The 25953-nt window shown below is 40.1% G+C and overlaps 1 protein-coding gene across 5 annotated transcripts in view; it reads left to right on the top strand.

Annotated features, from left to right (window-relative positions):
• Positions 1-1328: 1328 nt before the first annotated feature.
• The window catches only part of TPK1 (thiamin pyrophosphokinase 1), a 354991-nt gene continuing 330366 nt past the window's right edge, over positions 1329-25953 (top strand). For 3 of the 5 annotated variants that reach the window (XM_082473895.1, XM_082473892.1, XM_082473894.1), the window contains exons 1-2: positions 1329-1458; positions 1852-1910. In XM_082473895.1, coding sequence (XP_082330021.1) covers positions 1868-1910 — 43 coding nt within the window. In that variant the 5' untranslated portion in view covers positions 1329-1458; positions 1852-1867. The remainder of the gene's footprint in view (positions 1459-1851; positions 1911-25953) is intronic. The other 2 variants (XM_082473896.1, XM_082473893.1) reach the window with 2 other exon arrangements.

Raw genomic sequence — 25953 nt, 5'->3', positions numbered from 1 at the left:
GTTCTATTTGATCTGGCAGCTGAAAAAGTTAATGAGTATGGGCAATGTTGTACTTTTCTATGGTCGCATCACTCCTGGAACATTGTGTCCAGTGTCAAAGATAAACACAGCCGGGTATTAGTTGAAGCGTTGAAAATAGATTTTGTTTAGTAACTACTGACAGTCGAGAAAGAGCTGAGTTCCATTCCTATTTGTGGAGAGGCGATTGGAACGTTTTAAAGGGAGGATGAGAGAGGGGGAAGAGTGGGAGCTCAATAGAGTTAGAGAAGTTGCAAAGCGTCGGTCAGTATAAAGGCGACTACACCAGCTTCATTTGCTAGCTGGCAGCTGCGAAGTGAGGCGTTTATGCTCCCACAGAGACTGGGAGACAGAGGCCCTACCCTTCCTGAAGATTGCCTCTGCAGGGAATGGCTCTCAGGTCTTTGAGAGAGATGCTTCTGAGTCTTAAGAAACCTATTCACAACTTCAAGCGCTTTGGGAGGTCAGGGGCCTGCCATCAGCTGTTGGCTAGAACTTTCTCAGCTAGGCATTTTTATGGTTGTGTGTCCTAGGCATCCGCCTTATACTGACAGAAACCGTGATAGAGTTGGTCACGTCTCTCAGCGCAGGGGTTTGCACGAGTTGTCACGTGCTGACAGTAGGGCGGTTCTCAACAGTTGTCAGAACCACAATTTATGAGCAACATTAAATACAGAGGATGGGAACCACGATGGTGGAGTCTGAAAATCATGTCCTATAAGAACCTCTAAAGAACAATAGTTTAGCCTGGAAAAGGTAAAGCCTAGGGAGTCTAAGTCTAGAGATCTGGTTTGCTCAGTCTTGGAAAAGGCTACGTGGCCACAGAATGAACTCTTGAAGTTGGGAGTGTTGGAGGGAGCGGAGCTGCAAGTAAGCAGCTTAAAGTTCCTGCCAACGAAAACATTCTGTGATTGTTGCAACCAAGTGAAGACTTTAACGAAGGCGTGCTCCTTAAGTACACAAGCTGCAAGCGAGAGATCATAAAGAATGAGGACCGAGAAAACGGGCTCTGGATAACTTGGGACGTTTGCTTGGCTCTGATGCCAAGCTAACGAAGGGTTACGGGGAAGTTAACGCTTGGTTTGGAGCAAATAGCGGCCTCCGTGCCAAAGTTCAGTGACGAGCGCTCAGCAGAAACACCAGCGATGGCTTCAGGGCCGAACTAGCCTAGAAGAGAGTGCGGCGCGGGAGGAAGGCGGCGGCCGGGAGAGCGGACAGACCGGCGCCCTCACCCGCCTGGACACGCGGTTCAGGCGGGGCAAGCGGCTCGCACGCGCCTCCGGCTCCCGGAAGGAGGCGGGGCCGCCTCGAGCGCCGTTCCCTTAAATCTGCGAGCGGGGAGCGCGCGTCGTCGAGGTTCCTCAGTCGAGTACCGAGCGGTCGATCGCCCTCGCTCCCGCAGTCTGCGCTCCGCTCGCTGGTGGCTCCACCCGCCATTATGTAAGTGCGACAGCACCCCGGCGCGCCGCCTTCGTTCCCGGCGTGCGGGCTGCAGGCCGGGGCGGGGAGGAGGTGGCCGCCCCTCGCCGCTCTGCCTCCCTTGGCTCCCCCGGTCCCCGAATGGTGACGGCGGCGCGGGGAGACGCTGGACGGGGCGGCCCTGTCGAGGCACGCGTGGCGCCCGCATGCTTTGCCCCGCGCGCCCTGGAACCCCTCGGGGCTCGAGTCTCCCGCGTCCCCGCCGCCGCGCGCCCTGCCTGCCGTGCCCGGGCCCGCACGCCGGGAGCGCGGCTCGCTCCGTGCTCCGCCCCGGAAACCACGTGTAGTGGCGATTTCGCGCGCTGTTTAATTAGCTAGAAGCTCTAATGTGGCGTTTTTATGTTTTTAATGCAGAAACCAGTAATCCGTTATGGAGCATGCTATTACCCCGCTGGAACCCCTGCTTCCCACTGGTACCGTATTTCTTAACACGTTTTACAGTGACATTGATGTGCTTACCCCCAGAGCCCTGATAAGGTTAAGAGGGCTGGACTCCAGACCCAGAATGGTTTTCAATCTGCCTCAGATTTCTTCCAGTTAGGCATATTACTCAACCTCTCTTGTGCCTCAGTTTCCTTAACTGAAAAAAATGAGGATAGTTTTTAGTCCTTGCGGTGTAGAGTTGTTGTGAGGGCTAAAAGATGATGTATTTTATGCCCTTCACCTGGAGAAGACTAAGCTCTACTTGTAATGTGAGCTCTTAGGCTCTTAACAGTCTGAACTAATCTCTTAACAGTAGAACATTAGACGCCAAAGGGGTAAAGATCAGTCTTTATTGCCTTTATTATTGCTTGCCCATGGTGCCCGTTTGTAATTCATGGAAAATGCCTGAGGTTACCCAATAAAAAATGCTTTAAAGATCTAATACTCACGAATTTTTTTTATTTCTAAGTGTAAAGTCATTGTAATTCACATGGAAATAGTTGGAAGAATGAGTTCTTTGAAGCTAATTGTTAGTCGCATTCATTATCATGTGTAGTAACTGACTTGTGTGCTAATTTCATGATAAACATTTTTTATTTACCAATTTTTATTGTGTTTCTGTTGTGTAGAACTTCTAGTTTATCAGTTCATCAATTGAAATAGAATGCATAGCTTTTTAATGTTTAAAGTTTTCTGTAAACCCATGAATTGACGAGTTTTTTTGGGGGGGGGCGGAATATTGAATTTGATTTGAGCTTGTCAGCTTTCCCACATCCTGGGAGTATTTATGGTAAAACAAGCAAAGAATAATAACAGTGAACACTGACTCCTTCCTCTCCAGTCATTTGCTGTGCTAAGTTGTTTATATATACTTTATATCTTATTTTACAGGTAAAGGAAACAGGTAGTAATGGAACTAGAATCTGAACCCAGATATGTTTACATTGACTTGGTTAAGAGGTTGGGTGTTTCATCATAACTGAACAGCTTCTCCTAAGTTAAGAAAAGCACTGGCAAACAAATGTTTTGCAAATGAAATTTCATAGTTCTGTTATCCAACAGTAGCGGAACTAACAGCATTTCCAAGAGAAAACATTGGATTCAGGTGGCCTGTTGACGTGAAGATTTGTTACGAAATCTAAGTGCTTTAGGTTTAGTAACAAAGGAGGATTTCTAGTGTTTTCTAGGTTTAATGAGATACGTCATATAGGTGGTGCTGCATAGTAAAGGTTGGAGTGAGGCAACAGGGTCTCTGGGTTTAAATCTTAGCTTTGCTGGTTGTGTTTCAGTTTCTTCATCTATAAAATAGGAATCTTTCGCAGGGTTACTGTGAGTATAAATGAGTTGTAAAACATGTAAAGCACTTGGCTTCAAGAGCGGTAAGCTATTAGATTCAGCAGTAAGGCTAACGTGGCTGGATTTCTGGGTCAGTGCTGAGATAGAAAAGGTCTGGAGCAATAGAAAAGTAGGAAATAGTAGGAAACACAGGCAGTTCTGCTCCCTCTGTGTTTTATCAAAGGCTTAGGAAGGAGGCCTTGACTCGTCAAGTCAGACATGTGTAAGCTCCTCACTGGGACAGGGCATGTAGGGGAACTGTCAAGAACCGTGATATCCTCTATGAAGCACAGATCCACCAGGCAGAATCCCGAGCTCCTTGGAGGAGATCTTTGGGATTTAGTGGTTCTCCTAGTTTCTTCCTGTTCCTAAGGGTAAAAGTTTATACAGATTCCCATCTCTTCTCAAACACTGGCCTAGAAGCACGGGCTCCCTAGAAGTTTACTTTGACTCTAGATAAATGAGAGATGTTTAAAAACAGAAAAGTGTATGTTGAGGGGCCCTTGCAATGCCTGGCCTCTTATAGTAATTCGGTAAGTATTCGAGGTTAACTTTACATTTAGAGGGATTCCTTTCATCAAACAGACACTTAATACTTTCTAGCAGAGAGATAGTTTTTGTACTAATAACTTCTGTAAATTTAATTTTTAGGCATGATGTACCTGTAATGTGTACCCAGATTTAGTATAGCAGGCATCCTGACAAACTGATTCTCTTCAGATTAACTAATTGCTAGGTGGACCAAAATGCACATCTCTGGAATGATCATTAGCTCAGGGAAATATATATTTTTAATTTGTTTTTTGTAACTAAAGTAAATGGTTATTATTTAAAGAAAAACGACTAACCTAGAATGTGAAAGTTTCCTGTAATCCCTCTTCTGGAAATAACCATTAATTATTAAGGTGGCATTTTTTTTTTTAATATATTTTTAAAATTTATTTGGCTGCATCGGGTCTTCGTTGCCGCATGCGGGATCTTTCGTTGCGGCGTGCGGGGCTTCTCTCTAGTTGTGGTGGGCGGGCTCCAGAGCGCACGGGCTCAGTAGTTGTGGCACAGGGGCTGTAGAGCATGTGGGCTTAGTTGCCCCACGGCATGTGGGATGGATCCCAGTTCCCCGACCAGGGATCAGACCTGCGTCCCTTGCACCGGAAGGCAGATTCTTAACGACTGGACCACCAGGGAAGTCCCAAGGTGGAATGTTATAAATACTTATTTTTCTACATATAGCCCAGTATATTATTATTCTTGTTTTAAATAAAATGGATTTATATTATAAATTGTTTTGTAAATTACTCTTTTGGAGCAGTGGGTGAAAACATATCAAATTCTTTTATTACAAACGTTCTATGTGCTCTTTGTTCATTTTTTTTTAACAAAATAGAAGTATTTCTATATGTTAAAAAAACAATGCAAGTCAGTAAATATTACAAATCTTATTCAATGATTATTTAACAATTCATGTATTGGGCAGTATCCAGTGTAGCAGGCAGAAGGGAGCTTGGAGGAGCTGTACAAGATGAAAGACTTTATAGGCAGAAGGGGGCAGGAACAAGGAAGTTATACTCGCAAAAAGTAGCTTGGTTCTAGCAAGGTCACTTTCCTTTAGGGGATGGTAAGGGTCTGTCAGGCAGGTTACTTCACTAGTGCTGATAGGGTGATTCCTGATTGGCTGGTTTAAGATTCCATTTTGGGGAGAGCTGAAGCTGTTCATAATTGGGTTAAGTATTAAGTCTGGGTTTGGGGATGTGGCATAAATGACTCCATTTTGGGCACTGCAGGGAAAAATCTCCTTAGCAGATCTGGATTGTCATTTTAAACCTCTAAATTGTGTTTTTCTAAATTTGTGTGTGTGTGTGTGTGTACGACCTGTTTTATGCCCTTTCCTGCAACTTTTTTCACTTACTACTTTATGATGGTCCGTATGTGTAGATATCCCAACTTATTTTTTTTTTTAATGGGCAGTATAGACACAAAGGAACTAGGCTTTCTTAATTAAATTATTTATGGCTGTGTTGGGTCTTCGTTTCTGTGCGAGGGCTTTCTCTAGATGCGGCAAGTGGGGGCCACTCTTCATCGTGGTGCGCGGGCCTCACTGTCGCGGCCTCTCCTGTTGCAGAGCACAGGCTCCAGACGCGCAGGCTCAGTAGTTGTGGCTCACGGGCCTAGTTGCTCCGCGGCATGTGGGACCTTCCCAGACCAGGGCTCGAACCCGTGTTCCCTGCATTGGCAGGCAGATTCTCAACCACTGTGCCACCAGGGAAGCCCTAGGCTTTCTTAATAGACATTTAGGTTATGTCTAGTTTTTCTTATTAAAATCTATAATGCATATCTTTGATTATATTATTTTTGCATATTTATGTGAGTTTATCAGTAGGATAAATTTCCAGAAATGGAATTACTGGATCTAAGGATATGTTTGCATTTCTGTTTTCTTGAGGAGCTGACAAGTAGCTACTGTATGTCCTTTGATACTAGGTGCTGTGGAGGATACAAAAGTGATCCCTTCTATCCAGGAGCTTACGGTCTTGTTGGAATCAAGAACAAAACAAGACAGAGTCTAGTTCGATGTTGAATTATGTCTGATAGGGCCCACATAGGAACCGTGGGGACTGGGGAGAAGGAGATGAGGGCAGGCTGGAGTAGGCAGAGAAATGATGGGATGGACAGGTGTCAAGTGGGCACCCAGAAAAGCACTGGATTTAAATTGTGAGAGGCCTGGGGGGAAGCACAAGAGCACTGCAGGCACGAGGCCTTCCTTGAGTGAGAGCTCATTGCTGCATCTGGCCATGAACTAATTCAGCTCATCTGGTGGCGAGTGAGGACGAAAGAAGGTTGGAGAGAACAGGTGGAGGTTTTGGAAGAATGGTTGAGCAGTGAGGGTATAACCACACTGTGGAGGATAGAGAGATTTATTGCAAGGTAGGAGATAGAAAACTTTCGAAAGTTTGTGTCCTTCCGCCTTTGGAACATTTTATACGAAGCAGCCTTTTATACACCTTCAAACTCAATTAAATTGTGTCATCCGTGTCATGGTTCAGCATGGCTAATCATATACAGGTCAGAATCCTTATCCTGACCTTAAAGGCCCTTCGTGATCTGACTCTTAACCACCATTCCAGAATACTTTTTTTATCACTCACCTCTCTGTGTCCAAGCCAAGCTGAACTTCCCACTATTTACTTACGTGAACATTTATTGGAGCTTCAATACTTTCGCCTTAGTTTATGCTACGTTTATCACCTCGAATGTTCATTTTCTGTCCTTAGAATTGTTATTATAAAATTTTAGCCATTCCGGTGCGCGTGTAGAGGAATCTGTGGTTTTAATTTGCATTTCCCTTATGGCAGAATGCTGACCTTGTCACTTGTTTATTGATTGTTTGTACATCCTTTGTGAAATGTTTGTCTCTTGACATTTTTCTTTTTCTTTCTTTTTAAGTATAGTTGATTTTTAATGTTTCAGGCATACAGAGTGATTCAGTTATACATATATCTGTAGCTATATCTATGTATCTATTCTTTTTCAGATTCTTTTCCATTATAGGTTATTACAAGGTATTCAATATAGTTTCCTGTGCTATACAGTAGGTCCTTGGTGTTTATCTATTTTATGTATAGTAGTGTGTATCTATTAATCCCAAATCCCTAATTTATCCCTTCCCTCTGTTTCCCCTTTGGGAACCATAAATTTGTTTTCTGTCTGTGAGTCTGTTTCTGTTTTGTAAATAAGTTCCTTTGTATCATTTTTTTAGATTCTACATAAGTGATATCATATGATATTTGTCTTTGTCTGACTTCACTTAGTATGATAATCTCTAGGTCCATCCATGTTGTTGCAAATGGCATTATTCCTTTTTTTTATGGCTGAGTAATATTCCGTTGTTTATATATGCCACGTCTTTTTTATCCAGTCATCTGTCAGTGAACATTAGGTTTCTAACGTGTCTTGGCTATTGTAAATAGTGCTGCTGTGAACATTGGGGTGCATATATCTTTTTGAATTAGAGTTTTCATCTTTTCCGGATGTGTGCCCAGGAGTGGGATTGCTCGATCATATGGTAGCTCTATTTTTAGTTTTTTAAGGAACCTCCATACTATTCTCCATTGTGGCTGCACCAGTTTACATTCTCATTAACAGTGCAGGAGGGTTCCCTTTTCTCCACACCCATTCCAGCATTTACTATTTATAGACTTTTTGATGATGGTTATTCTTGACATTTTTCTATTGGGTTTTCTTTGATTTTTTAAATTTAATTTGTAGGAGTTTTTTCTTAACTGAGATATAATTGATATATGATGTTGTATTACTTTTGCTTTGGTACATGTATATATTGCAAAATGATTACCAAGTAGGAGTTTCTTTATGTTTTCTGGATACATAGTTCTTTAAGTCTTGATTTTCTCATCAATAAAACAGAATGACACTTTCCAAGGAGAGTTATGAAGATTAAAGAGTATCTGTAAAGCGTTTAACACTGATATATAGTAAGAATGCAGACATTTTAGTTATTTTGCTCATTGACTTCTTAACGTTTTATCTAAAGGTTTTTTTAAATTGATGAAGAGTAATGTTTAACTGGTAAGCACATACTATTGCTATTTTAAACTCTGTAAATATAGGTGCATTTTCAAAATATTCTTAAAAATCTGGATTTTTTTTTTTTTTGCTTTAGTGTCTGTGATCATTTCAGTTTTTATCATGAAGCTTTATATTTAGAACTCCATACGTTTGAAAGTAAAGTATTTTAAATACTTCATAGCTAAAATAGAAGTGAAGAGTAAAACCATCCTCAGAATCATTATTTTACATGTGCTTATTTCACAAACTGATGACATAGAGCAAATAATTACAGAGGTTTTAATTTCTGGCTTACTAAAAATACTGACATTTAAACATTTCTGTATACTTTCACAACATAGTACGTATGCATTATAAAAAGTTAGGAGATACGGATAAACAAAAATGAAATAAAAATGCTATATTTCAGCCTCTCAGAGATTACCACTGTTATTTCCGTGTTTGTGAACATTTAGTGTGTGTATGTTCATATTTATATCCCTCCAGATATTTGCTGTGTATAAATAGTTAGGTATTTTTAAACCAAAATGAACATACTGTGAGTTGCTTTATTCTGTTCATAACTCTACTTTTCCATGTCAAATGTCAGTGTCTAATACCCAACCATATTTAAATTTTCTCATTTTCAAAACAACTTTTCCAGGTGCTTGTTCCGAACTAGGACTACCTGTGCATTTGGTTCAGTCTTTTTAAATCCAGCACAGTTGTCCCTCACATTTTTAAATCCCCCTTAACATTGAGTATTGACATCTATTTATTTATTTATTTTTATTTTTGGCTGCGCTGGGTCTTTGTTGCTGTGCGCGGGGGCTACTCTTCGTAACGGTGTGCAGGCTTCTCATTGTGGTGGCTTCTCTTGTTGCGGAGCACAGACTCTAGGCGCACGGGCTTCAGTAGCTGTGACTCGCGGGCTCAAGAGCACAGGCTCAGTAGTTGGCCCACGGGCTTAGTTGCTCCGCGGCATGCGGGATCTTCCCGGACTAGGGCTCGAACCCGTGTCCCCTGCATTGGCAGGCAGATTCTTAACCACTGCGCCACCAGGGAAGTCCCAAGTATTGGCATCTTAAATAAAGTGTTTATATCCCTCTTAAGTTGATCTGATGGAATAAAAAAATACAGCAGTTTGGTATGAATCATCATTCACTTAGAAGTATATATAATAAACTCCAACTGAAAAGTTCCATTTTATTTTCCCCACATAATTTCTTCATAAATTTGTGCTAGAAAGCCTTTTATCTGTCACTCTCCATTTCTTTGCAAAAAGATTATATACGTTTAAATTTTAAAAGGATTCCTGTGACCATAATGCTCTTGGGAGTTATTTCTTCCAGACTGAATTACCATTGTTGAGGTTTATTATGAATCAAATTACCATTTTAAGTATTATGAGCACACACTTGATCAAGTCAGCATAATTATATTACACATTTTTGTAACAACTAACATTTACATGACACTGTGTGCTGGGCATAGTTTTAATGCTTCAACAGGGTAAAACCTGTAGAAAAGTTCTGGAACTAGAAGTCTGGGTTTGAGTTTTAGGCATCCTCTTCACTAGTTATGTGACCTTGGGCATGTCTCTCAATTTCTTAGAGCCTTAGTTTCTTTATGGAAAGTAGGAATATATACAAACGTGAACTCCTTGGTCAAATTTAAGCTAGTATAAAGTATAAAAAGCAAGTTTAAGTAGAGTCTATGCATATGTAAAATACTTCGTATTAGATCAACTTTATTATATTATTACATTTTGAAATCCATTCATTTTTCTAATTCTCAAAGGAGATAGCTATTTATTTAGTAAATGTGTTCACTTAGGGCTACCAAAACTATTCTTTTTCCTGGATGCTGTATTTTTCTTCCATGCTTGTTGAATTTATTATTTCTAGATGCACAAAATTATTTATAGTGGTCATAGTTTTTTGATGCCTCATGGTTAAGTGGAAATGAATCTGGGAATATCTCATTCAGTATAGTATTCCTGCCATCTCTTGTATTTCTGGAACTTAATTTCCATGGAAAATGCCTGACTAAGTTTGTAAAAGGAGTATAAAACCTGAAGATGGATATTAGCGTTCCCCACTTTACTAGAAGCTAATTTGGGAATCCCTGGGTAATCTGTATCTAGAGTTTTGGCTCCTTTGTAATATAAATGTGTACTGGCCACCTGCATTAGTAGTTCTGTGCATTTTGCAGCAACAGATCTCAAGAACCCTTGGTGACGACATTCATTGGTACCAAACATAGTCCTAAACTGTTAACTCCCTTCTGTAATCTCTATTTAGCAAATCCGTATAAGAATGACATAAGGGTGGATCTGAGTTATTTGCATTTGCCTTTATTTTTAAATTACAGATGAAAAATTCTTCAATATATAGTAGCAAGATGCTTCTTGGTCACGTATGCCAACTGATTAAGCGTTCTTGTTAGACATTCTGGTTTGTTCTCTTCTTTAGATCTGGGCCATCTAATATCTGTGGCTGTTGAGCATTTGAAGTATGGGCTGATGCGACTGAAGCACTGAGTTTGTAATTTAAGTGTGAAAAGCAAAACCGCATCAGTTATTGGAAAAATTTTAACTGTTTGGAACAGTGTATTAGTTTACTGGGGCTGCCATAACGAAGTGCCATAGATTGGGTGGATTAAACAAATTTATCTTCTCACAGTTCTCGGGCTGGAAGTCCAAGACTAAGGCGTTGGCAGGGCTGGTTTCTCCGGAGGCCTCTCCTTGGGTTGCAGACGGCTGTCTTCTCTCTCTGTCCTCACATGTTGCCCCTTGGTCTGGGGGTCATCTGTGTTCTAATCTATTCTTATAAGGGTACCAGTCCCATTGGATTAGTCCCACTCATATGACTTCATTTTGCCTTAATTACCCCTTTAAAGGCCCTATCTCCAAATACAGTCACTTTCTGAGGTGCGGGAGGTTAGGACTTCAGTACAGGAATTTATGCGGGACACAATTCAGCCCAAAAGAAATATAGTGTACATCAGTTTGCTTTTTCAGCTGTAAACTTTCCAACTTTTAAAAAAATTGACTTGGTCCACATTTCAGAATTCTCATGATTACCAAGTAAGGGAGGTTTTAATATCACTCCAATTGAATATAGCTGGTGGATGAATTAAAAAGTCAATGTCAGTCTTACTTAGTTGCTGTTTTGTACTTCTATACAAAATTTTCTCTATTCACTCAACCCTTCCTGAGTATCTAAATTTCATATGTATTTTAAAATTTTCTAGTGGCCTCTTTAAAAAGGTAGAACAGGTGAACTTTATCTTTAATGTCTAAAATGATATAATTTCAACATGTAATGAGAAATAAATGATTGTTAATGCAATAGTTGACATTTTTTTGTACTAAATCTTCAAACTCCATGTTTAGTTTACACTTTTAGAACGTCTTAAATCAGATGCTAAATTTTCATTAGAGATAACTTTAGTTTGATAATTTGTCAAACATTTTGTTTTTATTCGTATCAGCAAGGGTGAGCTCACAGACTCATACTTTTGGGATAAACTTGATACACAGGGAATAAAATGTTTCTTTTCCACAGAAAGCCTTTGGAGACAGGTATTGGAGCTAGGAGTACAACCTGGGTTTTCTGACTATTTTTCCTAATATCAGCATGGCTTTTTTGTTGTTTAAATTAAAGTGCTATGCCTGCTTTGAAACTTGGAAAACCGGGAGGTTTTTTTGTTTATTTTTAAAGAAATTTTCATCCCTTTGTGGATGGCACATAGCCCTCAGGCTAAAGCTTCTGCTTAAGGATTGTGATGTCTTTGCTCTCCAGGGATAGCTAAGAAATCCAAGAGGCAAACTAGTGGATTTTCCAGTTTCAGGGGTTAATCCTCTTTACTCTCCTGCCCAATTAGAAATCCAGCCTAGGTTGTCTTCAAGTCTCTTGCATGTTAAGGGGAAATTTGCTGCTTTGACTCTTAATGCTTTTCCTTGGTGTATAACTTATAATTGTTGGACTCCTTTCTTTTTATTCTCTTCAATTTATTTCTAACTTACTAAGACTTTGCTGTCATAACTACACTTTGTGTTTGTAGTTTAACTTTTCCATGTATTTTACTTGATTTTCATACTTGCCTTAATTTTTGTTGTTCCTGTAATTTGTTTCATTATATTTGATGACAAAAATGGTCCATCCTCATTCTTAATGGCCAAATTGTTTTTGCCTTAAGTAGTATCTCATTAACTTTATAAGCCATCTTTTCCACATGATCTAGAGAATCAGTTTCCTTTGTTTTGGTGGTATTAAGTCTCTGCAGCAACCCCTTCGCATATCTTTTCCATATTAGCGTTTTAATAGCTCCATGCTTTCCGAAACAAAAGCTTCTAAAGTGAGTTTAAAAATAATCTTAATTTTAAAAAAAAAATCTTGTAAATTGGTCCTTTGTAGCGTTATCAGAAATAATACTGTTCTTTTAGACAAAACAATTGAAAATATCAAGTGCGGAGCTGTGGAGGCAGCTGTAATTATTTGCAGTGCAGGAATGTCATGGCTTGGTCACACCAAAAAGGAAAATAATCTTCTGTGGTTTTTGATACATTAACACCAGATGTCTTTGGAGGTTCTCTAGGAAAATGAGGTGTGTTTGTGCATTAACTTCTCATTCAAATGAATTGTATTCTCTTTTTTTCTTGGTTAAATCCATCAGAAAGTTATTCTTTGTAGGTGGAAAACAGATGCTCAAACAAATGGATTTCATTCTGAGAGTATTTCTGTATCTTTATCACACCATTGTCTTTGAAGGTGTTCATTTATCACTGTGGAATAGTTTCTTTTGTTTTTATAACTTTACAGAATTTAAGCTTTTGATTTACTCTTAGGCCATGTGTAAATTGTATAAATTGGGCCTCTGGCCCAGTTGCTGCTGTTTACGTTGAGGCAACTTTATTTTTCTGTTTCAAAGTAGGAAAACTACTCTTGCCGTTTATTCTTAATGTGAGTAAAACTGCTGTGAGTAGTGAATCCTGTGTTGGAGAGAAGACTTTAGAAATCCTTAGTGTTCCTGGGGCAAGTGTGTCTTCGGTAGCGCCCCTCTGAAATGGCTCTCCGACTTTTTTGCTTGAACATGTTCGGGTAGTTCTGACTTTTTGAGAAAATACATACTGTTCTTGGTCAACTGATTGTGAAAAATGTGTTCTTAAGCTGAAATTGACCTTTAGTTCTCTTATTTTCCAACTGAAATCATACAGAAGACTTTCACTTACTTTCTACTTAATTGCCTTCAAATACTGACAGACCTTAACCAGATTTTTCTTCCTTTTTTCTCTTTTTCCAGACTAAATGTTGTAGTCATGTATTCAATAGTTATTGGAGTGATTGCCATGTACCAGGAACCATTCTAGGCAGTGGAAGACATACCAGTAGTTTTCCTTACGTGTCTTATTTCTCAGTTCCACTATCCCAGTATAGGCATCAGTGATCTACTCCTGGAAAATGAGATGTTCTTCTCAAGAACACTTACTGAGAGCCTGTTTTCCATTTAAAAAAAAAAAAAGGCTTTATTTTTTTAGGGTAGTTTCAGGTTTACAACCAAATTGAGAGGAAGGTGTATAGAGTTCTCATAGACCCGCTACACATGCATAGATAGCCTCCCCCATTGTCCACATCCTCCACCAGACTGGTGCATTTATTACAGATGATGAACCGACAGTGATAGATCAAAATCACCCAAGTCCATAGTTTACTGTAGGGTTCACTCTTGGTGTTGTACATTCGATGGGTTTGGACAAATGTATAATGAAATATATCTATCCTTATAGAATCATAACAGAGCATTTTCACTGCCCTAAAATCCTTTGTGCTCTGCGTATTTATCCCCCCCCACATTGATCTTTTTATTTTTTTCCATAATTTTGCCTTTTCCAGAATGTTATATAGTTAGAATCATACAGTATGTATAGTTTTTTCATATTGGCTTCTTTTACCTATTAATATGCATTTAAGGTTCCTCCATGTCTTCTCATGGCTTGATAGCTCATTTCTCCTTAGCACTGAATAATATTCCATGATCTGGATGTACCACAGTTTACCCATTCACCTACTGAAAGACTTCTTGGTTGCTTCTGAGTTTTGACAGTTATGAATAAAGTTGTGATAAACATCCATGTGCAGTTTTTGTGAGGACATAAGTTTTCAACACCTGTGGGTAAAAACCGAGAAATGTGATTGCTGAATCATAGGGTAAGATAAAGTTTAGTTTTGTAAGAAACCACCCAACTATCTTCCAAAGGGGCTGCACATTTTACTTTCCCACCAGCAGTGTATGAGAGTTCCTATTGCTCCGCTTCCTCACCAGCATTTGGTGTTGTCAGTGTTCCAGGTTTTGGCCATTCTCATAGGTGTGTAGTTGTGTCTGTGGTATTGTTTTAAAATGTGTTTCCCTGATGATGATGGATGTGGAGCTTGTTTTCATGTGCTTATTTGGCACATGTATAACTTGTTTGGTGAGACCTTCCTTAAGGTCTTTGGCTCATTTTTTAATTGAGTTGTTTTCTTATTGTTGAGTTTTAAATGTTTCTTTGTATATATATATATTTTTTTAATTTTTATTTATTTATGGCTGTGCTAGGTCTTCGTTTCTGTGCGAGGGCTTTCTCTTGTTGCGGCAAGTGGGGGCCACTCTTCATCGCGGTGCGCGGGCCTCTCACTGTCGCGGCCTCTCTTGTTGCGGAGCACAGGCTCCAGTCGCGCAGGCTCAGTAGATGTGGCTCACGGGCCCAGTTGCTCCATGGCATATGGGATCTTCCCAGACCAGGGCTCGAACCCGTGTCCCCTGCATTGGCAGGCAGATTCTCAACCACTGCGCCACCAGGGAAGCCCTGTATATTTTGAAGAAAAGTCCTTTATCAGATCTATCTTTTGAAAATATTTACTCGCAGGCTGTGGCTTGTCTTCTCATTCTCTTGACATTGTCCTTTGCAGAGCAGAAGTTTTTAATGTTAAGGAAGACCAGTTTATTAATTCTTTCTTTCATGGATTGTGCTTTTAGTTGTTGTACCTAAGAAGGCATCACCATATGCATAGTCATCTAGGTTTACTTCTTATGTCTTAGTAATTTTGTAGTTTTGTATTTTACATTTGGGTCTTTGATCCATTTTCAGTTGATTTGTGTGAAGGCTGTAAGGTCTGTGTCTACATTCATATTTTTGTATGTGTATGTCCGGTTGTTCCAGAACCATTTTTTGAAGAGACTGTCTTTGCTCCGTTGTGTTGCCTTTATTCCTTTGACAAAGATCAGTTGTATTTATGAGGGTCTATTTCTGGGCTCTTTATTATTTTCCTTTGATATATTTGTCTGTTATTTCTGATACTACACTGGGAAAGCTTTGAGTTTCTCACCATTAAGTATGATGTTTGCTGTAGGTATTTTGGAGATAGTCTTTATTAAGTTGGGAACATTCCCCTCTATTCCTAGTTTACTGAGAGGTTTTATCATGAATGGGTGTTGGATTTTCCAAATGTTTTTTCTGTATATAGTGAGATGATCATGTTATTTTTCATTTTTAGTCTGCTGATGTGATGGATTACATTAATTGATTTTCGAATCAGTCTTGCATACCTGAAATAAATCCCACTTGGCTGTGGTGTGTAATTCTCTCCATACATTTTTTGGATTCAATTTGCTAATATATTCTTGAGGATTTTTGCGTTTATGATCACGAGAGATCTGTAGTTTTATTGTAATATCTTTGTCTGGTTTTAGCATTAGGGTAATGGGGGCCTCATAGAATGAGTTAGGAAGTATTCCTTCTGCTTCTATCCTATGAAAGAGACTGTATAGAATTTGTATGATTTTCTCCTTAAATGTTTTGTAGGATTCACCAGTGAACCCATCTGGGTCTCATGTTTTCTGCTTTGCAAGGTTATTATTGATTCAATTTCTTTAATAGATGTACACCTCTTCAGATCATTTATTTCTTCTTGTGTGAGTGTTGGCAGACTTTCAAGGAATTCATCCATTTCATCTAGATTATCAAAAATTTGTGGGCATAGAGTTGTTCATTTTATTCTTTTAATATCTTTTTAATTTCCCTGGGATCTGGAGGGATGACCTCTCTTCCATTTCTGCGTTTTCCATTATTTTAAACTGTAGCATCTGCAGGATATTGAGAATTCTGATCAGAAAGGTTTTGATAAATCATCAGAGGAGAGAATAGTGCTTTAGGATTCCAAAAAAAAAAACCCCATGAGAATGGAGCTTTTCATACCCTTCTTTACATTTATGAATTTCCTTGTATGAGACCTTGCTACTTAGATTGAAGTCCCTATCCCAGCACTATTGGTATTACCTGGGACTTGTAAGAAATGCCGAATCTCAGGCCCCATTTAGACTGACACAATAAGAATCTGCATTTTAACAAGACCCCTACATGAGTCTTATGCTCCTTAAAGTTTGAGAAGCACTGACCTGAGAAACATATCAGATTCCTTTTTAACATAATTAAAACAAAACAAAAAAATCTCCATCACATTTAAGGATAATATTTATCATTATTCAAACTTCCTTTAAGCTAATAGCATACGGTGGTTTTCTTTAGAGCTTTATTGTTGTCTGTGGAAATGCCTCGCGTGATCGTGCATTCAGGACATATCCACAGTGGCAGAGATTGGCTCACCTTGGTGTGACGCTGTGATCTCTTTCTCTGCATCAGCAGTAACTGTGGTGCATGTCCCCTTTGTTGGCAGTTTGTGCTTTTCAAAATATATGCAAATGCTTCTGATGGTCTATCTGTGTAGTCGGAATATAACTTGAGGCTTTTCTCTGACATAATTTTGTTTTGATGTTGCTAATACTTGTAATTATGTTTTCATCTCCACAGAGGAAACATATACGTATTTCAGGCTGTGTAATAATTTCATTGAGCCAGACTTTGAGTGCCTACTATACATGTGGCATCATGCTAAATCCATGCGACTGAAATACGTGATCCAGGCCTTTATGGAGATTATAGCCTAATAGGGCAAATAGATGAGAAAATCGGAAGTTAGAGTGCAGTGTGATAAGAGACATCATAGAGGAAATCCTGTGTGTTAAGTGGATTGCATAGAAAGGATTTGAGACTTACAGGGTTTCTGAAAAGAATATTTAAGCTGGGAAATCTACTTAAGTTGTTCCACATGTTTTACTTCTGTAATTAATGCTGTGAGGTAGATTATATCTTAGTCCACGTTATATGTTGAAGGAAAATTTCTGAGAGTGGAATCACAGAATCCAAGTCCTGAGTCCCTGCAATTTCTAGTACATGTTACCAAATGGCTTTCCACGAAGGTTGTACCGTTATGTGTCCAATAGGCACATATCAGACTGTCTCTCGTAGTACGTCCTCGCTGGCAGTGCATACGCTGCAAGTCTTGATGAAAATACTCCCCCATTGTAGCTGCCCCTGCTCCCCTCCCATCTCGTATGATTTTTGCTTTACTTCTGTTACTGCCTTCCGTGATCTAAGTTGGGAAAACTTGTTCAAGACTTGAAAATGAGCAAAAGAGATGACCTGGTGTCTTTTCAGTGGAATACTGGGCTTGTCTTTGTGGACCCTCCTAGTGACTATACTTGGGGTGTATATACTTTTTACTCATTTTCTGTTGTCCGAGCTGTTTGGCAACTCCCTCGGGGTAGAAGTTGTGACTGATAGTTGTGCAAATGATTCTTATCCATCATAATGCAAAAGGTTTTTCTCCAGTAGAGTTACAGTTGATTTAAACTCTGAAGAAGAGAGAGCCCCCGATATTTTATTGCCCTGTAGCAGAGATTTCTAAATTTTCTTTCTGTTTATGGCACTCTTAGTGTATCAGTAATTTTTTCACGGTGCCACTAGGCCAAAGGAAATGCCTATGGTTCCTTTTTATTAAGCACTTAAGTCCAAAGAACTAAGTAATGTTTGTTCACTGTTTCTGTTAGTTCATTGAGGCACCCTGAGTGCTTTGGTGCTTATTTCTCGAATCCTTCTTATAATGGAGTCACCATTTTTGCATCTATCAGCAAATTCATTTTAGTAATCTTGTGTCTATTCAAAATTGAACTGTTACCGTCGTTAGTTAATGAGTTGAATAATATCTTTGGCATTGTTCATTTTATATTTGCATGAAAGTCATATTTTTAAACTTTGGAAAATTACATTCTAGCACCCGTTACTTTCTCATCTTGTCATTAATTTAAAAGGTGAATAAGTAGATAATTTTAAATTTCTTTAAACTCAGTTTCCTGATCTGTAAATGATGTATCACAGGCTGTGAGCTTTAAAAGTAAAAATGCATCTGGAAAACCAGCACAGAGCCTGGCAGGAAAAGGGGCAAAGTGGGCGGGACACACATGCCCCAGACTACACAATGCACAGTGTAGTGGTTACCTAGTGTTTACTGGGGACAGATGTACAAGCAGAGAAATAGCAGAGCACATGTGATTGCCCAGGCTCTCATCCTGCAGAGAGGTGCTTAGGCTGGCACATCTGGCCTGGGACGTGTCTTGGAGGTGGCTCCAGGAGACGAACTTCACCCCATAGTGTCCCACATCTTTGCTGGAACCTCTAGATGACTCTGTCGCAGTAGGAACTTCTGGTTGGTGGAAGTGGGAGCCTTAGTTCCTTGGCAGCTCATCTGAGCCTGTTCTTTGATTAACTCTGACCTGCTGAGCTCGCTCTTTGAAAAGATGCAGAAATGGGGGAAGGGAGGGAGGCGAATGAACCTCCAGGGCCATCCAGATTTGTATTTACATAAGATGAAATGGATATAATGGTCAAAAACTTTACATTTAGGCAACAATTAATATAATTTTATGCATTTTAATTTCTTTATGCTTGATCTCCATGTGCTAAATATTACCTTTTAACTATAGAAGTGACTTTTTTTTTCTGAGGCAGTGTTGCAGTCAATTCTGAAAATGTTTTGTCCCCAAGTTTAAAATTTTTTAATTTATAAATTTTATAAAACTTAAATTTTAATTCTGAAATTTGCAAGTAGGATAGGATGCATTTGGGATTGATGAGGTATGCAAGGAATGGTGGGTAAAAGAAGCTGATATGTTTGTGATAGACTTGAAAGGCTAGGAACATTGACATAGGAATATCAGGAATAGAGCAGGCCTGGGGAAGAATGAGATGTTGATGGGAATTTACAGGTGTCTAGCGCCAATGGCTTTTATAGTTTTCAAAACCAGATAAGTTTTGAAGTCTGGTGGAAACTTAATACAGTTTTTGTTCAAAACTATACAATAGTTTACCTCTTTAATTTCTGCTGTCTCTTTCTTGATTCAAATTACTATTATCGTAGGAAGAGTGGGTTTTTCAAAGTTCTCTATTGCCTATTACCAACTCACGTACCTGAATTAGTGTTTCCTGTTTCAGTGGATATGTTGCCATGTGCCTGCAGTAATTCTTGTTAATTAAAAAAAAACAAAAAACAAAAACAAAACTTGGGACTTCCCTGGTGGCGCAGTGGTTAAGAATCCGCCTGCCAATGCAGGGTACACGGGTTCAAGCCCTGGTCTGGGAAGATCCCACATGCCGCGGAGCAACTAAGCCCTGCGCCACAACTACTGAGCCTGCGCTCTAGAGCCTGCGAGCCACAACTACTGAGCCCACACACAGCAACTACTGAAGCCGGCGCGCCTAGAGCCCGTGCTCTGCAACGAGAAGCCACTGCACTGAGAAGCCTGCGCACCGCAACGAAGAGTAGCCCCTGCTCGCCGCAACTAGAGAAAGCCCGCGCAGCAGCAGAGACCCAATGCAGCGCCCCCCCCCAAAAAAAAAAGATTTCATGTTAAGGGACCCCTTCATATGTGCTGCTTCATGCTAATGCCATTCATAGAAACTAATGGTTCAGCTGAAGTGTGAATTGGTCTGTGATATTAGAAAACTGAAAGGATTATGCATAGTGTAGTACGGTATACTTGAAATCCATCATAAATTCACCCTTTCTATGCCTGTTAGGAGACGAGTTATTGTTTCCACTTGCCAGGTAAGAACAATACTTGAGATAAAGTCTGACATTACACTTTTGCCCTTCAACTGTTTTTTGAAGTGTAAATGGCTTATGTTTAGTCAATCTTCTTGTTAAGAAATCTCATCATTTTTATGGCCTCTGATGAGAGCTGGAGTTGCTGATGGCAGCTATTGACAGCCACAGAAGTACTCAGGTGAGACAAGGACACTTTAAAGATGGTTGAGTTCTGTGAGGAATTTTCTGCTCGCTTGTACCACACCATTTGAGCCATGTGTGAGCTGCATCAACTATACTTACTCCTTTTTATCTCATTGTGTCTGCATGATAGCAGTTTGTGTTTGCGTTATTAGCATAAGGATGATGATGATGATTTTGAATATTTGCTGAGAGCTTACTGTATGCAAGGAGCTATTCCTAGAGTTTTATATATATGTATATATCTCCTTGTTTATTCTCCCCACCCACTCTTAAGATGAATATATTGTTAATCCCATTTTAGAGATGAGAATGCTCAGGTACGGAGAGGTTGACTGTCTTGCCCAAGGTCTCACATCTCGTAAGTGGCAGAGTCGTGGTTTAGACTTAGGCAGTCTGGCTGCAGAGCCTATACGTAAGCACTATGCAATACTGATTTTGTGTGTGTACGTGTGGGATGCCTGATGTAGTTTTATTTCTCTCCTATGAAAGCCTTCCCACACTCTGTTATCTCTTCTTCTGGGACCACTGTAGACTTGCTCTCATTCTGGTCAGTGAGACCACCGCCGCCTTTCTTTGGGAAACGCTGTATCGGTTAGGAATGTGTTTGGTGATAAGTAATAGAAGAACTCATCTCACAGTAGGTTAAGCAGTTGGGGGTTTATTCTTCTTCAGTGCTCAGGGGTCCGGATGCAGGTGGCTGAGGGCTGGGCGCAGCTGCTGAGTTCTGTTGACGGGGACAGAGTTCTGTTCTTTGTGCTTGTCCGTCCTTACCGTGTGGGCTGTTGGCTTCATGCTTGTGGTTTCATTCCAAGCAGGAAGAAGAGAAAAGGATGCAGGGATTTAAAAAAGGAGCAGCCAGCCTCATTGATCCTTTTATATGAGAAAAGAAAAAGGTTTTCCAGAAGATTGACATAATTGACTTTTGTTTTATGTCATATTGGCCCGAACTTGGTCACATGGCCATTTCTAGAGACCAGTCACGTGGAGTCATGTTATCAGGACGGGTTTGACGAGCCACAGCTTATCGCTTAGGACTGGGGTCGAGACATGCTGCCACCTACGTAAACTGAAGTTCTGTTCCCAGAGAAGAAAGCAGGTTGGGTGGGCTGGATACTGGGGAGAGAGTTGACAAAGCTGACCACAGAGGTGACTTCCTGGAGCTCCAGCCCAGTCCTCAGGATTTGCTGTCATTGTAATCTTGTAGCCAGGATCCAAGCGCTCTAGTCCTGGTAAGACTTTCCAGAATATTACTTGTCATTTTTTATTTCAGATGAAGTGGCTCACTTCCTGTTTCTTCTCGAAGGCCTTTTTCTAATATTCCCAGGAGTCTCATTTCTTTGGATCTGGAAGTTTGCCTTGTGTTTTGCTTTCTACCCATTCCAAAGCATCTCAAGTGTGAGAGTCCTACTGAGTTTTAGTGACTGAGGCCTTGTGACTTCTTGACAGGTTTCTCTGATGCTGTCTTTTGTCTCAAACTAGAATCTACTTGCAGATTTAAAGAATTCCCCTGCCTGAGCTGCTTGTCAGGATATTTTGCTTAATTGAACCTGCCTAATGTAATAGTGTTGCTCATTGTGTCCCTAATCATTGGCTAGGCACTGTTTTAGGATAATTAGGGGGTCTGATTTATGTGGCAAGCATATAAAATGCCAGTAGCATGCCACCAGTGCTTTGCCGATAGTAGATCCATAGATAACTGATCAATGAATGCTTAGGTAAACTGAGATCAAAGAGGTGGAGAAATCCTTGAGTTTTTTTTCCCCTAGGAGCTGAGATCCTGTATTATATAAATGGTTAATGTTACCAGTTTTAGCAAATAAAAAAGATTTAGTAAACATTGTATGAGACATGGTTACACTGAAAGTAATTTTTTCTTTATCTCTCAATTGAAATGGGTGTCCAGGCACTTACATTAAAAAATTATTTGGCGACTCTACAATGTGTTGACTTACCAAGGCAGTGATACATGTCATAAATACCTAGAATGCAGTTGGAGTGGGTCAGGATGTAATTTTAGTTTTGATCTTCATATTAAGAGTATTTTTTTGGGTTTCTTTGGGTATTTCTGAGTTTGCTATTTATATCTAAGAGGAAAGATTGTCTAGGTCTGAAGTTCAGGAGAGGCAAGGGAATTGAGGCCAAAGAAGTAGGTCAGGGGATCAGGTGGCAGTATCATTTACTGAGCGGTGCTGTAATTGGTTAGAATACTTGTCTCAGTTCTTGGAGGGCAAAAACAGGACTTCTTATTCATTTCTGTATCTCCTATGCTAAGTGTTCTACTACTTATATTTGGAGAATGAGGTAGACCATTTAAGTTGACTTGACAGGATGCTCAGCTCCAAATCCCTGACTTGCATGTACCGTGATTTCTTTTCCTGTCCTTGTATTTGTGTCAGAACCCTAAAGAACAGGCAGCTAATCACACCCCGCCTCTCCTTGACTTCTTCCACTTCAGGTCTTGCCCCTGGTCTTAGCGACATCTGCTCATGAGTCTAGTCTGACGAAATCTCTCATGAGATGTCAACTTGCCCTTGTTATCCCCCCACCTCTCGCCCCAAATTTGGGGTTTTCCCGCTCTTGTAAGTCCAGCTATATTATTAGAGAACAGTCTTATGTACTTATTCTGTTTTATCCAGCGTTTTGAGGTGTTTATAGTAAGAGTGTTCTGTATAAGATTAGTCTGCCATGTTACTATGTCTTCCTTGTCTTAAGCAGAGTATCTTACACACATTTCAATCTCTTATGGATAGCTCACTTTTTTTTCTACTGCTGGTACATAAACCATCAATTTAGAGGCTTAAGACAATACTGATTTACTTTTTCCTCACGATTCTGCAGTTGGGCTGGATTAGGGGGTCGTTCTTCTGTTCCAGTTGCTCTCTTTGGGGGCTGGAATGTTCAAGATGGCTTCTTCACTTACATGTATGGTATCTTTCCTGGAACAGGCTTAGCTGGGTGTCTGTTTCCAATGATCTCTCCAGTGTGGTACCTGGACCTCTTTGCCAAGGGCTCCAAGAGAGTGTGTATCAACAGAGTAAGCCCCACTGTGGAAGCACTTAACCCATCGCTTGCTTCATGCTTGTTATTGTTGCTTTGGCCAAAGCAGTCAGTCACTTAACCAAGCTCAGAGTCCAATCTGTAAGGTCTTTTTTTTTTTTTAACATCTTTTTTGGAGTATAATTGCTTTACAATGTAGTGTTAGCTTCTGCTGTACAACAAAGTGAATCAGCTATATGTATACATATATCCCCATATCCCCTCCCTCTTGCGTCTCCCTCCCACCCTCCCTATCCCACCCCTCTAGGTGGTCACAAAGCACCGAGCTGATCTCCCCGTGCGATGCAGCTGCTTTCCACTAGCTATCTGTTTTACATTTGGTAGTGTATATATGTCAGTGCTACTCTCTCACTTCATCCCAGCTTACTCTTCCCCCTCCCCGTGTCCTCAAGTCCATTCTCTACATCTGCATCTTTATTCCTGTCCTGCCCCTAGGTTTTTCAGAACCATTTTTTTTTTTTTTTTTTTAGATTCCATATATATGTGTTAGCATACGGTATTTGTTTTTCTTTTGACTTACTTCACTCTGTATGACAGACTCTAGGTCCATCCACCTCACTACAAATAACTCAGTTTCATTTCCTGTTATGGCTGAGTAATATTCCATTGTATATATGTGCCACATCTTCTTTATCCATTCATCTGTCGATGGACACGTAGGTTGCTTCCATGTCCTGGCTATTGTAAATAGAGCTGCAATGAACATTGTGGTACATGACTCTTTTTCAATTATGGTTTTCTCAGGGTATATGCCCAGTATTGGGATTGCTGGGTCATATGGTAGTTCTATTTTTAGTTTTTTTAATTTTATTTTTATTTTTATTTATTTATGTCTCTGTTGGGTCTTTGTTTCTGTGCGAGGGCTTTCTCTAGTTGTGGCAAGCGGGGGCCACTCTTCATCGTGGTGCGCGGGCCTCTCACTATCGCGGCCTCCCCCGTTGCGGAGCACAGGCTCCAGACGCGCAGCCTCAGCAATTGCGGCTCACGGGCCCAGTTGCTCCGTGGCATGTGGGATCCTCCCAGACCAGGGCACGAACCCGTGTCCCCTGCATCGGCAGGCAGATTCCCAACCACTGCGCCACCAGGGAAGCCCTATTTTTAGTTTTTTAAGGAACCTCCATACTGTTCTCCATAGTGGCTGTATCAATTTATATTCCCACCAACAGTGCAAGAGGGTTCCCTTTTCTCCATACCCTCTCCAGCATTTATCGTTTGTAGATTTTTTGATGATGCCCATTCTGACCGGTGTGAGTGAGATACCTCACTGTAGTTTTGATTTGCGTTTCTCTAATGATTAGTGATGTTGAGCATCCTTTCATGTGACTGGGTTTTTGTTGTTGTCATTATTGAGTTGTATGAGTTGTCTGTATGTTTTAGAAATTAAGCCCTTGTCAATCGCAATGTTTGTAAATATTTTGTCCCAGTCCGTAGATTATCTTTCTTGTTTATGGTTTCCTTTGCTGTGCAAAAGCTTATACATTTGATTAGGTCCCACTGGTTTACAAAATGACTTATTATAAATTATTCTGTCCTTTTCTCCTTCCTCTTTTTGTGCTCTGAGCCTTTAATTTTTTTTTTTTGTTAAACTTTTCCCCTCTTTTTTCTTTAAAACCACCTTCCAGTCTGCTCTTTTTTTTTTTTTTTTTTTGAATTTATTTATTTTATTTATTTTATTTTTGGCTGCATTGGGTCTTCATTGTTGCTTGCAGGCTTTCTCTAGTTGCGGCGAGTAGGGGCTACTCTTCTGCAGTGTGCAGGCTTCTCATTGCGGTGGCTTTTCTTGTTGCGGAGCACGGGTTCTAGGAGCATGGGCTTCAGCAGTTGTGGCTCTCGGGCCCTAGAGCACAGGCTCAGTAGTTGTGGCGGACGAGCTTAGTTGCTCCGCGGCATGTGGGATCTTCCTGGACCAGGGCTTGACCTGTGTCTCCTGCATTGGCAGGCGGATTCTTAACCACTGCACCACCAGGGAAGCCCTCCCAGTCTGCTCTTGATCTTCAAAGGAGTTTGGGAAATAAAGGGAAGTAAAGGAGTCCTCAAAACAGATTTTTGAAGTGGACTGAAGATAAATACATATTACAGGTTCTCAAAATCATTTATGCTATAAATCGTCCCTTTGTCTAAACAACCATCTGCTCTACTTTAGCCTTAGCTCATCACAGAGTCTTTTATGGATAGACAGGTTTCTTTTTATATACAATTTTGTTAATAAATTACTTATTCCAATATGTTGACTCTATTTTTGACAAAACTTTAGTATTTGAAAGCATAGAAACCCAATCCAAAACTAATTACTGCAAAACAATCAATACAGGATTCCATGGTAGTTTTGTGCTAAATGGTTTATTCTGCCGCAGAATTACATAAGAGTGAGGGCTGTGGATCCTGAGCGTTTTGTAAGTTATTGGATGTAGTTATTGTGAAATTTTAATCAGTTTTTGCCTTTTTGTGCTAGTTGAGAATAAGATATTTGGCTTGGTTTAATTTAAAAAAACTAAAGTTAATAGTGAAAGATCCTAGGAGAGTGTCAGATTTAACTTTGCAAAAGAAATATATTATTGTGTTGATTGGCTCTAATAAACAATAACTTTGTATAGACAGCTGTACCCAAAGTATTTTTCTTTTGTACTTTTAAACTCAGAATATATTTTCTTATGGAAATGAAATTACAATGTTGGTTAAGGTCTTAGACTAGCCCATAAAAGCCCATTTAATGCATAATGAAGTAGAATTATAGTACGTCTGGTAATGGGATATTGTTCCTAGCTTCTGAAATTCTGGCAGCAAGGCTGAGATCAGGCCTCCAGAAGTGGCAGTGGAAGCAGGTTTGATGGCACTGGGGGGAAACAACCCCCAGCTGGGAAGTACAGCATTGGAAGTGGTGGTTTGTACATATGTGGGCCCTAAATCCTCTTGA

Source organism: Balaenoptera physalus (genome assembly GCF_965194825.1).
Source record: "Balaenoptera physalus genome assembly, chromosome: 8".
Lineage (NCBI taxonomy): Eukaryota > Metazoa > Chordata > Mammalia > Artiodactyla > Balaenopteridae > Balaenoptera > Balaenoptera physalus.
This window is presented reverse-complemented; position numbering and strand designations above follow the sequence as displayed.